At 38.1% G+C, this 15,874-nt stretch overlaps 1 protein-coding gene and 1 long non-coding RNA gene across 6 annotated transcripts in view; one reads left to right on the top strand and one right to left on the bottom strand.

Annotated features, from left to right (window-relative positions):
* The window catches only part of TENM3 (teneurin transmembrane protein 3), a 1,349,345-nt gene that overhangs the window by 186,864 nt on the left and 1,146,607 nt on the right, over nt 1-15,874 (bottom strand). For all 5 annotated transcript variants that reach the window (XM_060184664.1, XM_060184667.1, XM_060184671.1 and 2 more), the window contains one exon: nt 5,175-5,413. In XM_060184664.1, the coding sequence (XP_060040647.1) occupies nt 5,175-5,413 (239 nt within the window). The remainder of the gene's footprint in view (nt 1-5,174; nt 5,414-15,874) is intronic.
* The window catches only part of LOC132536602 (uncharacterized), a 204,079-nt gene that overhangs the window by 148,659 nt on the left and 39,546 nt on the right, over nt 1-15,874 (top strand). The gene's annotated exons all lie outside the window — the stretch shown is intronic.

The following is a 15,874-nucleotide window of genomic DNA, read 5'->3' as shown; positions in this document are numbered from 1 at the left end:
GCTGTATGACCTTAGGTGATCTCTAATACAATTACCATCACCAGTTCTGTGTCCCATCCCCTCCACTGGAAGGTTCCTATTCTTTATCCTTCTGGGAGTATGAACCAACATTCATTATGGGCTGCAGAAGGTGGTGTTATGGTTTTTGTAAGTGCTTCTCAGCTGGACATGGGCATTACTGCAGGTAGATCCATACCCCCAGCCTGCTCCTCTCTGTCCCTAGTGGGTTAGGGCTCTGGAGAGATGAAATTCCAGGAAGAAATGGTGAAATTGTCTGCCCAGGCATGTCAGGATGGAATCATATTACTGTCTGCAACTTGGTGGCTCAATCTTCAGTGCTTCTGAGGATGTTCTTGGTGAGGTTTATTAAGATCCATAGTTGTAGATATTTGTTTTCAGGGTGAGTATGGACTGTTCACCCCTTACTTCAGGGTCACAGCTCCTGGAAGTCCCAGGTGTCTTTCTTTCTCCCTCTCTATCACTCTCTCAATTTCTCTCTGTCCTGTCCTATCCAATAAAAATTTAAGGGAGAAAAAAATAACAGTTAGGGGGCCGGGCGGTAGCAGTGAGTTAAGCACACATGGTGCAAAGGGCAAGGGCCAGCGTAAGCATCCCAGTTTGAGCCCCACCGCCCCACCTGTAGGGGGGTCGCTTCACAAGCAGTCAAGCAGGTCTGCAGGTGTCTATCTCTCTCCTCCTGTCTTCCCCATCTCTCTCCATTTCTCTCTCTCCTATCCAAACAACAATGACAGCAATAGTAACAACAACAATAATAATAACAACAAAGATAAACAACAAGGATAACAAAAAGGGAAAAAAATAGCCTTCAGGAGCAGTGGATTCACAGTGCAGGCACCAAGCCCCAGTGATAACCCTGGAGGCAAAAGAAAAGAAAAGAAAAGAAAAGAAAAAGAATAGCAGTTATACTTTGGATCTTTAGTTGTCCCATTTCAAGTGTTCCAAGTTCAGACACATCTAGCAGGCACTCAACTGGGAAGTACAAAAAGAGCACATCTCCTTCATTAAATACAACCTTTGATGGTGCTGACCTAGAACACTGATATTCAAAGTGTGCTTTCTGGATCACAGCATCATCACCTGGGACACTGTTTGAATTACAGATTCCTGGTTCTCCTTTACATATGTTAAGTTAGAATACATATTTTAACAAGGTCCCCCCACAGATGATTCTTATGTCCATTAAAGCTTAAAAAGTACAATTTTGGACTTTTTTTTTTGGCCCCACTCCATCAAATCACATATTCTGGAATGCTCTTAGAGCAATCGTTTATAATCTAAAGGAATTCCTTTTTTTTTTTTCCATTACTACGCTTAGATTTCTTCCATCTCTTTCTTATTTCCAGTTCTTCAAAGCTTTTCCAGTGAGCAGTGGAAGATAAGAGGGTTCTTGATAATTTCCAAGTCCATCTTCCATCATCTTCTGGCTGTATGATCTTGGGTGATCTCTAAGCAATTGATCCCTACTTATTAAATAGAGACACGAATTCAATGGTGGTGTGAAGATCAAGGGAGGAAACTTATGTACAGCTTTGAACACAACAACTGGCATAATATGTGCAATGAACCTGGACCACTGCAAATGAGTCTATGCTGCTTTGTTTCCAATTCGTGGATGATCTTTCTTGAGATGATCTCCATGAACTGTTGCCACTTCAAACTCAATGAATGAAACACTATTTCCTTTGTCAAGCATCACCTGCTAGATCAGGTGATATTTTAACTTATTAAAATATTTTATTTATTTATTTAGTTTATGAGAGAGCAAGGGAGAGATCAGAACTTTGTTCAGATTTGGCATCTGGCAGTACTAGGGATCTAACCCAAAGTCATGGCACGCAAGTCCTGAGATTTAATGCTGAGTCATGTCCCTGGTCCAATCACAATATTTTGTGCTTTATTTTTCTGCACATATGGACCAAGTTAGTAGGAAAACATTTTATGCTAAAAGTGTGTTTACATACATATTGCTAAAACTGGATTATAAATTTCTAGAATGAAGAACTCATGTGAACCTCTAATAGTGCCCAGAAAAATATTGACCTACAAATGCTGTCAAAAAGCCATGAAAGCAGAAAAAAATTTTTTAAATGTTTTGCTTAGAAAAAATCCACTCCTTCAAAAAGATACAGGCATACCAAAGTTCACTGTAACATTATTTACAGTAGCTCTGAAATGGGAACAACCCAGATACCCAGTGACAAATCAGTGGATAAGGAAACTGAGGTATAGATATCCAGGGCTGATATCCAAGTAACTTAGCTAGACTACCTTGAGATACCTTTAACTCAATGTCCAATTCTTGTGATTATGCATTGCTTACCTTCAAAGTAAGAAAGAAAACTTTAGGAGAGATATCATTCCTATTGCTTTTGAATTTCCTTATTTCTCATGGCTTGTGACATCCAGTATGAGAGAAAGAGGCTTTTATGGGAGTGTAGTCCGGGGATGACTACACTTTTGTTCAAGGTTACAAGTTCAATCTGATGGTGACATTGGTCTCCCCATTGATTCTGGGGTTTATCAGTCTGATCTAGCTGGACAATCTGGTGTCCCTTTTCACCTTTATGAGTGTACTCAATAAATAGACAGGGACAGCCTTCCTGGAGAGAAGCATTCTTGTCTTGTTTCAAGGTTAAAGGCAGTATTCTCAGTCTAAAGATTTCTCATGTTAATTGACTGAGGAATATATATATACATATATATATATAACTTTTTTGCTTGATTAAAAAAATAGTGTAGTAGTAATATCAGCATAGGAAAACTAGGAATAATTCTATCTGTGCTTAATTAATGTGAGGAAAAATTTGAACTAATTTCTTGATGGTAAAGTTATTTTTGAATGGCATCCTCTTAATTCTGAACACACTAACTAGACTGACAAATGTTCAATAAACAGCAGATGAACTTAAAGGGTATAAAAAATCAAATTGAACCAAAAGATGTTTATGTTAGTGGTTCAAGTACAAATAAAATAGGATGCTAAGAATTTAACAGTAGAAATAGGCAACTATTAAAAAGAAAAAAAAGGAATATTTTGGTTTTTTATTTGGAGTTCTGCAGTGGGGAGGAGGCTCATTATATAGGACAGGAATTGCATGTTTGAGTTCACAGGTTCAATCTTTGGCACTGTATATGACAGAGCTGAGTGGTGCTCAGGCCTCTCTTCCTCTTATAAAAATAAAGATAAAAAAGCAGCCCAGCTCTGTCTTCCCCCCCTCTCAATTTCTCTCTGTCCTATCCAACAACAACAATAATGGAAAAAAAAAATAGCTGCCAGGAGCAGTGGATTCGTAGTGCAGGCACTGAGCCCCAGTGATAATCCTAGAGGAAAAAAAAATGTGTTGTGAATAAATAAATACTTTTAAATAAGACAGAACTTTGCTTTCATTTTGAAAAGCTCCTAAAAAAAAGTGTTCTAATTTCACACTAAAATACTATTTTTTTTCTTCCTAAGAAAATAATATAAGTAAATGTAAAGGTAACACACATAACATTATTGTATTTAACAATAAGCAATTCTGATAAGAAAGAATGTCCAATCAGCACTAAATTCCCTCCAGATATCCATCTGAAATATATCCCATAGTTGTTTTTTTTTTAAAGTCCTATAATATGTATGTTTTATTTACTGTATCCAAATTTTGACTCCTGCTTTTCAGGACCATTTAAAATTCTTTAGCAGGACACTGGTGATGTGTCCAAGTAATTTATTCAGTTAATTAGAGTAAATTCTCTTAATGCCGATATTTTCTAAATGAAATTGGATATTTATTTCTGAATACTAGTTTATGTTGTGCTATTTCTTCTTTACCTTGCCTGGGATGATTTCCAGGTAACTGAAATTTCATTAGTGTGTGAATCTGAGCTACGTGACTTCCCTTTTGGTACCTGGTCTGATCATTTTACAGGGAGAAAGTTAACATAGTGATAAAATGACACAGAGGTTTCAGCCAGGCCTCATGGCTGATGAAAAGTGTTTCTCTGGATAGTTAAAGAAGCATGCTGATGAGAAAGAAGCTGTCCCCAAATCCATTGGGGCAGGGGACCCTGGATCATTAGTGTTGCCCATCATGGCCAAAGAGTTGGAAAGCCATCATAGGTAACATCATTGACTTAATTCTTTCTCCAGCTCCTTCATGCTCTTAAGTTTTTTTCTTTTTCTTAAATTTCATAAATTAGTTATTTGGCTTTACATGTAAGTCTTCGAACCATGTGTTGTAATGAGAGAAACTGGTTCCTTGCAAAAGCATCACATGATTCTATATACAGCTCTGTAGCACATTTGCTCAAAGCTATGATTTCATGGTGCTTCATACATCACTTTGTAAAACTGGAAGATACATCCCTAGCTGTTATTCTTGCAGGATGAACCACAGAGACAGTGATTCATCTCACTGGACACCATTAGCATTTCGATGTGGTCGGCCTTTCCCTCCACTTAGCAGAGGCTCGAAATCTGATGCGGTCATTTCTGACATTTTAAAAAGCAATTTCCAGTCGTCTCAGTGTTCCTCTGTGTTATGAAATAGTTAAATCAAAGGCATATTTACAACTTCTATTAGCTGCCTCCATCATTGGGTGACTATTAAATGAAAAACATGATCAATACTACATCAGAAAAGATGAAAAACTCCACATATCTGAAAGAGTCTATCATCCATCCATGGTTTTATAGAGGCACCATTCTCTGGAGAATGTTCCTGAGTGCAAGATGAGGATCCTGAGTGATGAGTTTTACATTTAGAGAGCTGAGTTGGCTGAAAGATATGCAATCTCACAAGTAGCAGAGAGCTCCCTATTGGCTATGCACTGAAAGGGATTCTATAGAACTCATTCCTGCACAGCGTGTGAATTATTATGTGTACATGAAATATCACAGAGCCATCCAGGGATGAGTCAAATACAAGCATGTACTGTCATTTTTGTCTGCGAACTATCTCAATCTTTATGCAAATGGATAAATTTCCTGTCTGTCTAAACAGTCTGAAATTTCCTTATAATGTTCTGTGATTTATCACCGTATATTATGGTCAACCTTTCCCTTTTGAAACATCTAGACATATTATCCTTTTTGACCAAATCAGTCTAGACAATTAAACACCAAGAAGCCGACCAGACAGACAGACAATATAATTCTGTAAATGTGTTCTTACCTATAAAATATGAGAGGAGGATTGCAAGGAGCACTGAGACCCCTACAGCACACAAGGCAGTGCATTTCCAGCTGCAGTACTTTGAAGACTTCTTGAATTTAAAAGCACTTCTTGATAGGGTGTTTCTAGGTAGTGGCCGAGTTGGCGGCGAATAGACAGAACCAGATGCCATTGTGTATCCTGGGGTGGCCGTACTGAACAGCGGCGTAGTCCCTGTTCCTGTTTTGAATAGGAAATGCCTGTAGGAGAGGACAACATTATTAGAAGATGCAAAGAAGTGATAAAAAGAAAAAAACACTCAGATACAGAGAGTTCTGCTTGTGTTCTCCCTTATCCCACACTTTCAACCATCTTCTTCAAGTAATATTAATTAAAAAAGAGGAAAAACCCTGTAAGAATGTATTTTGGGGTACAGAGATAATTCAGTGGGTAGAATACATATTTTACCATATGAGAGGGTCTATATATACTAGCCCTGGCACCATATGAGAGCACTATGGACAGCACTGGGGAAGCTCCATGAATGATGGAGTGGTGCTGAGGTGACTCTCATCTTTATCTTGCCCCTTCTCCCTCAAAAAAAAAAAGAGTTAATGATTAGTTAACAATTTATATGGCTTTATATATTAACTCTTTTTCAGACACCAGGTTCCAGATGCTACCATGATGCCAACCAGACTTCCCTGGGCAGACAACCCCACCAATGTGTCCTGGAGCCCTGCCCCACCACGGAAAGAGAGAGACAGGCTGGGAGTATGGATTGACCTGTCAATGCCCACGTCCAGTGGAGAAACAATTACAGAAGCCAGACCTTCCACCTTCTGCACCCCATAATTACCCTGGTCCATACTCCCAGAGAGTTAAAGAATAGGAGCACTATCAAGGGAGGGAATGGGATATGAAGTTCTGGTGGTGTGAGTTGTACCTCTCTTATCCTGTGGTCTTGTCAGTGTTTCCATTGTATACATAAATAATTAATTTAAAAAACTGGAATACTGGTCCAAGGAGGTTACCCAGAGATTATCATACACATGTATATGATCCTGAGCTCATTTCTGGGGCTGTTTAATAAAATCTTACCAACAGTAACTAACCACAACATCATGCAGAAGAAAGATTTCTTTTTTTTTTTAATTAAAAAAATTTTTTTTAAATATTTATTTTATTTATTTATTCCCTTTTGCTGCCCTTGTTGTTTTATTGTTGTAGTTATTATTGTTGTTGTCGTTGTTGGATAGGACAGAGAGAAATGGAGAGAGGAGGGGAAGACAGAGAGGGGAAGAGAAAGATAGACACCTGCAGACCTGCTTCACCGCCTGTGAAGCGACTCCCCTGCAGGTGGGGAGCCGGGTTCGAACCGGGATCCTTATGCCGGTCCTTGTGCTTTGCGCCACCTGCGCTTAACCTGCTGCGCTACAGCCCGACTCCCAGAAGAAAGATTTCTATTGCACAGAATACTATCACTACTCTCCTTCACGCAGATAAGTTGAAAAGCTAAAACTAACAATCATCTACTCGTCACATTTTCTGTCCCCAACTTTCTGAAACTTCTCTTTATGAATTACCGTAAGTGCAGCTCCCCATTTGGCTTAAGAAGTTAATATTGTTAATTCATAACTACATGGTTACCTATAACCATATGAGACAATCTGTCCATATAAATACATGTATGGGGCTGGGAGATAGCTCACTAAGTAAAGCACACACTTCAGGTTGGACTATCATGGCTGGAAGAGTGGTACTGTGGTGCCTCTTTCTCTCTCTCACTCCCTGTCTTTCTAAGAAATAAAAAAAAAAAAGAAGAAGAAAACACTGGGCCAGTTAGGCTAATCAGTGGTTGTATCTCCCATACATGAGGCCTTGTGTTTACTCTTCAGTACTGTATTAAAACAGGACAAAATACGCAGATGTGCATGGTAGTGCTGATGTAGTTGCATTTGTTTCTGGATGTCCATGGAAACGTTCAGCTGCTGCCCTGCTCCCCCACACCTCCACAGTCTACTATCAAAGGTTGTTACAGGCAGCTTGCCAGTTCTCAAGTGATATGAACTCATTTTATTTTTAGTTTATGTCAAAGATAACCACAAAGGTAACTCTGATGAGTTAGGATGGGAAGAAGAAAAGGAGAAACAGAACTCTTTCTAAAAGATAAACAATATAAGTGAAGAGGATGCAGAGTTTGAATCAAATACAGAAAGATTCTACCTTGCTATAGTCTCTAGGTTAGATGACGTTTCAATTTTTTTCATTTATTTATTATTATTATTATTTTAAATATTTATTTTTATTTATTTATTCCCTTTGGTTGCCCTTGTTGTCTTATTGTTGTAGTTATTATTGTTGTTGTCATCGCTGTTGGATAGGACAGAGAGAAATGGAGAGAGGAGGGGAAGACAGAGAGGAGGAGAGAAAGATAGACACCTGCAGACTTGCTTCACCGCCTGTGAAGCGACTCCCCTGCAGGTGGGGGGCCGGGGTTCGAACCGGGATCCTTATGCCGGTCCTTGTGCTTTGCGCCACCTGCGCTTAACCCGCTGCGCTACAGCCCGACTCCCTCATTTATTTATTATTTATTGGATAGAGACAGAGAGAAATAGAGAGTGAAGGGGAAGACAGAGGGGGAGAGGGAAAGACACTTGCAGCACTGCTTCACCACCTGTGAAGCTTCCCTGCTGCATGTGAGTGGGGACCGGGGACTTGAACCTGGTTCTTGCACACTGAAATATGTGCACTCAACCAGGTGCACCACCACATGGCCCCCATTCTATTGTTTTTATATTTCAATTATCTCCCTAAATTTGTATTTTGAAAATTTCAAGTACAATGAAAACTTCCCATACCCCTTACCTATAATGAGCAGTTTTTATCCATTTACTACATTTTCTCTCTTGCTTCTCTCTCTGCCCATCACAAATATGAATACCTTACCTTTCCTTATGACTGAACAGTATGAAAATAAGTTTTAGACACCAGTACTGCACCTCTTCATCTTTCAGCATATATCTCCTACAGAAAAGGACATTCTTCTACACAGTCACAAATATCATTATCATTCTTTTTTTAAATATTTATTTACTTATTCCCTTTTGTTGCCCTTGTTGTTTTATTGTTGTTGTTATTGATGTTGTTGTTGGATAGGACAGAGAGAAATGGAGACAGGAAGGGAAGACAGAGAGAGGGAGAGAAAGAGAGACACCTGCAGACTTGCTTCACCACCTGTGAAGCAACTCCCCTGCAGGTGGGGAGCCGGGGCTCGAACTGGGATCTTTATGCAAGTTCTTGTGCTTTGCGCCACCTGCGCTTAACCTACTGTGCTACTGCCAGACTCCCTATCATTATCATTTTTGAGAAGATTAGCAATGATACATTACAATGAGCTGATATACAGTCCATATTCAAAATTACCTAATTCTTCTAAATCCGATTTAGCAATTTTCTCATCTGTATCTTACCATAAGTTATGTATTACAATGTTTAGTTTCTGTTTCTTTGGTATTTTTTTTTTAAGTCTAAAACACTTTCTTTAGAAAAACAACAACAAAAAAACCCACTTGAATGTCATTGATATTTCTGAAGAATCTAAACTTGGTAAACTGCCTACAATATATATCTGATTGTTGCATTATTAGAAGCCTTTAGATTAAGGACTTCTGGCAAAAATACTACTTAAGAGATGTTTTTTTCTTGATGCAGAGCATGAAAAGTTGTTCCATCACCGGTAATATTAAATTTGATTATTTTTCCTTTCTCCTTTTTTCCATACAATTTGCAAGTGAATCACTCAGTATGGGAACCTTACAGAGATAGGACCAATATCTCTCTTTGTTGAGTGTCTGGCTAAGTGAAATGAAGGGTAAGGTGACTCTTTTAAAAACTAAGTTTAAAAATAAATCATCAGGCTTCAATTGTCTAGATATTCTAACTGAAGTATTTTTCAATAGTTTCTATTTTCAGGAAATAGAATCTGCACAGAATCTAAGTTGCCTCAGATCTGCAACTCTCCCTTTTCTAGCTATTTATGGCTATTTAGATGATTTTTGATGGCACATGGTTGAACAGTTCTCATCTTAATACTTTAAAACTTATTTCATTGTGTAATGGAAAAACGATTGAAGATATCAAACAAGTTAAGGGGTTACAACAGTAACACAGGAAGCTAGTCTGCAGAGACACAGATCACACTTCACTACTCACTAGGGATGTGTCTTTGGGTAGTTATGTAACCACCGTCTGCATCTTGGGGACAGTTGTATTATTTACATCTTAGGGTTTATTATCAAGCTTAAGTGAGTTAATATTTAATGTAAGGAGCTTGGCATATACTGAGCAGGACATGAACATTTGCTCAATGAAAGAGAGATTCATGATTCCCTCCCCCCTTTTTGTCACTGCTGGGGTTTCACTGCTCCAAGTTAACTTTTTCAGAGAGACAGAGATAAATACAGAGAGATAGAAGAAGGGAAGGAGACAACACAGGAAAGGGAATTCCTGCAGTGTGGTGAGGGCTAGGCTGGAACCTAGCTAGTGTTCATGACAAAGCACTATCTAGGTGAGCTATTTTGCTGGCCCCCAAATTTATGAATTTATGGCTATTTAGTACTTAAGAAAGGTTAAACATACATTTCAGTTAGAGGGAGTTCATATCCAGGAAATTAAGTAAATATTATTTACAAATTAATTGCAAATATTATTCACAATTTCTTAGCACAAGTACAGAGGAAAGCATTCTGGATTTTAAATCAGACCCGGGTCTATGTTTCTGGTCTACCACTTCCTAGTAAGGGGATCTGAGGAAGTTTCTGCTCCCTTCTTCTTCTTCTTTTTTTTTTTTTCACCTGTAAAATGGAGCTAATGATTTACTTATCTCACAAGGTTGTAGACTAGTTAATGGATTGAAAAGTGCTTTGCCAACCATCAAATTAAAAAACGGATGCAAATGGTAAGTTACTACTCTTCTAAATTATACTAGCAACTGTGGTGTGAGTTCATTTTCCCCTTGTGGAACTACTTTATAAAGCAAATTAAAAAGTTTATAGCTAAATTAAATGTTAAGTTGGAAGCAACATATTTAGTCCCTAATCTGTAATCGCATTCAGTGTGGCTATTAAGAACCTGAGCTCTGAAACCAGTCTGCCTGGACTCAAATGCAAACTTTACCTTTATTTAACTGGTTGAAGTTTGGTAGGGGTGGGAGGGGTAGCCCCATGTTTGAATTCTGGCATTACTGAAGCTCCATAGATGGTAGAACAAGGTTTTGGCATTTCACTCCTTCCTTTTTTTCCTTTCTCTTTAAAATAATTAATAGTAATAATAATAATAATAATAATAAAATGATAAAATGGACCAGAGAAGTCACTAAGTTCTGACACTGCATGAAAAAAATGAAGTCGAGTTAGGGAGGTAGCATAGTGGTTGTGCAAAAGATATTTATTCCTGGGAGTCGGGTGGTAGCGCAGCGGGTTAAGCGCAGGTGGCACAAAGCGCAAGGACTGGCATAAGGATCCCGGTTCTAGCCCCCGGCTCCCCACCTGCAGGGGAATCGCTTCACAGGTGGTGAAGCAGGCCTGCAGGTGTCTTTCTCTCTCCCTCTCTGTCTTCCCCTCCTCTCTCCATTTCTCTCTGTCCTATCCAACAATGACTACAACAATAGAACAACAAGGGCAACAAAAGGGAATAAATAATAAATAAATATTAAAAAAAAGATATTCATTCTTGAGGCTCTGAGATCCCAGGTTCAACTGCTGGGACTAAAACGTAAATCAGAGATGATTAGTGCACTGGTCAAAATAAAAAGTAAACCAAAACCAAACCAAACCAAAACAAAACAAAAGGAAAAAAAGTTGGAAGTTGTATAGATCAAAATGAAAAGCATTACTTTGATATTTTCTTACAGTTTTATTCAAATGCCACCACTGGCCGGCTCCGTTTTATAGTCTCTCTATGAGGATTAAGACTTATACATAAATGTTTACATTTGTATACAGTGAAAGGTAAGCGCTCCATTAACTCTGCTATATTTCTTCCCAAATTCTCTTATTAGAAACTATATTCTAGTAGACCAAAAATGACTATTTGAAGATTTAAAATCCAAGGGTCAGGCCGTGGCACACCGGGTTAAGCAAACATAGCACAAAGTACAAGGACCCGCACAAAGATCCTGGTTCAAGTCCCTGACTCCCCACTTGCAGTGAGGACACTTCACAGATGGTAAAGCAGTTCTATAGTGTCTATCTTTCTCTCCTCACCTCTGTCTTCCCCATACCTCTCAATTTCTCTCTGTTCTATCCAATAAAATAGAAAAAATGGCCACTGGAGTGTTGTCGTATTGGATTCATAGTGCTGGCACAAAGCCTCAGTGATAAGCCTGGAGGCAAAAATAAGAATAAATAAATAAATAAATAAAAAATATTTAAAAGGATGACAGGATCTAGTGGGGGTTGTGTTGTTATATGGAAAACATGGGAAATGTTATGCATGTACAAACTATTGTATTTACTGTCAAATGTAAAACATTAATTCCCCAATTAAAAAAAATAAAAAAAAAGATTTAAAATCCCAATTCAAAATGCAACATCATTAAAATCACATACACAAAATGAGTTCCCTTGTTTGGAAATTTGCTCTTGGCAACAGCATATACTGGCCTGTACTCTGGCTGAGAAAGCAGATTGTATCTTGCTGAGAACGAACCTGTTCATTTACATCAGGCAAAGGGAACCTTCTTCTGTCAAGACCAGAGATTAAATAAACATTTTAGGCCTTTCTGGCCAAATCATCTCAACTCTGCACTTCCAGTAGGACATTGTGCTCTACTATTGAGCCATCTCCCTGGTCCTTAAGGACATTTTCAGCTCAATCACAATTTTGGTTTATCTTTTTAATTTAGGTGTGAGTGTGTGATTTTGTGTGTAATTGTGTGTGTGTGTGTGTGTGTGTGTGTGTGTGTGTATGAAAGAGGGGAGGGAAGGAGGGAAAGAAGGCAAGGGTGGAGAGGACTCCTTGGCAATTTATAAAGTGCTGGGTATAGTGCCTAGAGCCTAATGCATACAAGACAGGTACTCTACTGTTAAACTACATCTCTATCCCTTTAATTCTCATAAAAATAGTATTTAAAGTGTTTTCCCACCTTTCCCAAAAATAGATTATTTTTCATTTCTCATTACTCTACCTCACCTCTCTTACGCGTTAATGCATTACCTCTAGGACAGATGAGACAGGTGGAGATGTAGAAATAACCTAAGAGTCTCTTGCTATTTTCCTGAAGTACAGTCTGCTGGATGAAACACAAAGGACTGGAGTATAAGCAAAATATTGGGAGAAATGGCATGAGATAAAAAGTAGTTTCCCTGTAGAACAAGAAAATATGAGACTGGGAGCAGAAAGAACCAGGAAGAAGAGAGAACACATGTTTTTAAGTTGCTAATTTGGCAAAATTAAGTTGGTGAATAAGAATAACATAATCACTCCACAGTTTATTGTCTACCTTCTCCCATTCAAATGGAAAGTGCGTGAAACCTTACTTACTTCTGTATTTTTAAGAATTAGCAAGTTCCTGGCCAAGTGTAGGGTTGGCCAATAAATAATGTAAAATACAGAAAGTCATACTCAAAAGTGAATTTCAGAGAAAACTGCTTTGGCCAAGGACCTACACTTAATAAAGAAAATAATAAAAATAAAAACAAAGATAGCTTCACATCTGGCACCCAGGTGAAGCTCCACGGATAGTGGAGCAATTTTATGGTGTCTTTCCTCTCTCTTTTTAATTCTAAAAAGAATTTTAAAAAGAAAGAAAGAAAAGGCCCAAGAGCCATGGAGCCTTGTGCTCAAGGCCAAAGTACTGTAATAAAAGCAAAAAAGAAAAGGCTGAAAATTACAAGAACCAATATTAAAGGACCCTGTGAACATGTGTTTTTGCTCTATTCAAAGTGATTTGGGACACTTCTCAATGGGAAATAGTATTTGAACTCAAGCTTAGAGGAGTCTAATGATTACGATCTCAGCTTCAACCATCTGAATCTACCTTGTGGCAATAACAATAATCAGAATACACGTTGACTCCAAATTAGATATATCTGTTTCAGTTTCCAAAATTTTCAATATCAATACCTGAGGTCCATTGCCTCTGGGTACCCTGACAATGAATGTGCTCCTACAAGGAAGTAGGCTTGAATGGATACTAAACTATGTATCTTAAGAGTATAATGCCACTGTGAGATACTGTGGAAAACAAAGACATAATATTCAGAGACACTATTAATTGGTGTTAGTGGAACTGAAAACCTCTTTACCTTGAATGAGATTCTAGCTTATTTAATGAATACTTTTTTTCTGTTGCTACTATAAAAAAATAGAATTTACCTATATTTTTGGTCACTAACTTCTTTATTCTCTGTTTAAATGACTACTCATCTTGGAAAGGCATCTGATTAGTGCTCTGGAGATATTATGCATAAGGAAATATTATAAAACATTGAAAGAAAAGTCACATCAGTAGTGCATCATATTTTTAAAAATCACAGTTCTTCAGTGGTTTCAGTTGACTGCCTAGCATGTAAGTAGAAAAAATTGGTAGAAATGGTTTTGAATTGATGTATTTTGAAACCATTCACAAACAAAGGGTGCTTTGGTCTAAAGATGATCCTTTTAGAGAAAATTGGGCTTTAAAAAAGATATGCTAAACTACACATGTAAAAATTTCTTAGATATCTGCTGGGATAGAAGGTGTTTTTAGTTACCTATATTCTGTGGAGGAGACTGGTTGGTTTCAGGCATTTTGTTTTGTTTTGTTTTTTTCCTCCATCAGAGCAACATTCAGCTCTGGCTATTGCTGGTGCTGGGAACTGAACCTGGGGCCTCTTGAATGCAAGTCCTGTATGTTACTTCTGGGCTATCTCACTGGCCCTTTGGTTTTGGGTTTGGTAGGACTCTGCTAATTTTTCATCAGATATGATGCCTTCATTCCACAGGCATCATAGGTCCTCTTCACTGCAATATACAATCTAAAACATAGACAAGTGTTATCTTGTGAATAATGATAAATCTTTAATCCTAGGACTCTTTTCTTAACTGTTTCAATGTAGAACACAACACTAAAGTTACTCAAACTCCACAACCATTAACACACAGGTAGGTAAGTAACACACAGGTAAACAGCCTAATGGGTTTGTGATGCCTTTCCGTACAGGAGGATGATTTTATCACTGAATTCTCCAGAAGGAACCTATATATGGGTGTCATCACAGTCTTTATCCATTCTATGCTCCCCTGCCAGGTCACACACCTTGGGACTACGCATCACACGAATTAAAAAAAAATCTGCAAAAATTACTATCAGAAACAGATGGTTTTGACCTGGGACTTGCGTGATGCTGGAAGAATAAAAGCAGAAAATTTCCTTCCTTCTCAGATCAGATTTGGGAAGGGAGCAAAGTGATTCCTGCAAGACTATTCCCCATTGTATTCTGTAATAAGGCAGCAGCAGCCACTGCCGCTTTTTTTTTTTTTTTTTTTAAACACAGAGCACACCGGAGCAGGCTGATTTTGTTCTGATGTTTCTAATGATGCCCTACGTGATGTCTGCCTCCAGTTCCTCAGCTATTTGTGCCTGAGTTTTCACTCTGGCGATGAACTAGAGAAGCATACTTGAAGAGAGACTATCAGAGACTGAGATGAGGAAAATCAATTTCAAAGCCCCAAAGGCAGCTGGTGTGCAAGGTCACTGAACACTAACAGTTGCTTGGTGGCTTTGGAATCTTGAGAGGGATCCTATTTAACAACAACGACAAGAATGGTCGCGCTGCATAGTTATCATTAACTGTAAGGGCACTGTTGCAAAGGACAGGAACCGGAAGGATGGCATTATATGGAGCACAGCTGAGAGATCTAGTCCTGTTTCTTAATTTTTCATTTTTAAATTTAATCGGTGTTACAGTTTCTTTGTAGCATGGAAATTGTTGAAGTAAAAAAATGCAGTGTCATGTTTTCTTTTCCTTCCTTTCTTTCTTTTCTTTTCTCCCACATGCTTTCTATTGTCTGAAAATCTTTGGTGAGGCTTGTTCCCCTCCTCACCCCCTGCCTTTTTTTTTTTTCCTTTTATTAATTCTTAAAGTTCCTTCATCATCTATTAGACTTCATTCACCCATGCTGTAACTTACTACCTCTTTCCTCTTTGGTATAAACCTCAGTTTTATCAAGATCCCTTGGTTTATTTTTATTTTGGTTTGTCTGTCCATCTGGTTTGTTTCCTTATAGTGCATAGATAGGTGAATAATCCAAAATTTTTCTTTTTCCCTTCTTATCCAAGTCCCTTCCATTTTGCTACAAATGGCAAATCTTCATCATTCTTTTTTTACAGATGGAAATTATTACATTACCTTATCCTCTTTATTCAAACATCTATTGATAGACACTTAGGTCTTTCCCTATCTTAGTCATTACAAATAGTGATGTAATAAACACTGGGGTACATACAGACCATTAAGTTAATGATTTCATATTCTTTGAATAGATACCCAGAAGTGGAATTGATGGATCCCATGAAAGATCTATTTTATTGCTGATCTGCCATCAGACCAGCCTTTGCATTCTACTTTCTCCTTCAGTTCTCGCTGGTCTGATTCTGTGACGTGTTTTCCCATGGGTTACTCACAAGTTTAAAACAAGTGGGGACAGTGATAGAACCTCTTCATCTGTTTGGCTGC

The sequence above is a fragment of the Erinaceus europaeus genome, chromosome 2, assembly GCF_950295315.1.
Source record: "Erinaceus europaeus chromosome 2, mEriEur2.1, whole genome shotgun sequence".
NCBI lineage: Eukaryota > Metazoa > Chordata > Mammalia > Eulipotyphla > Erinaceidae > Erinaceus > Erinaceus europaeus.
The sequence above is the reverse complement of the archived record's forward strand: the minus strand, read 5'-3'. Positions and strand labels throughout refer to the sequence as shown.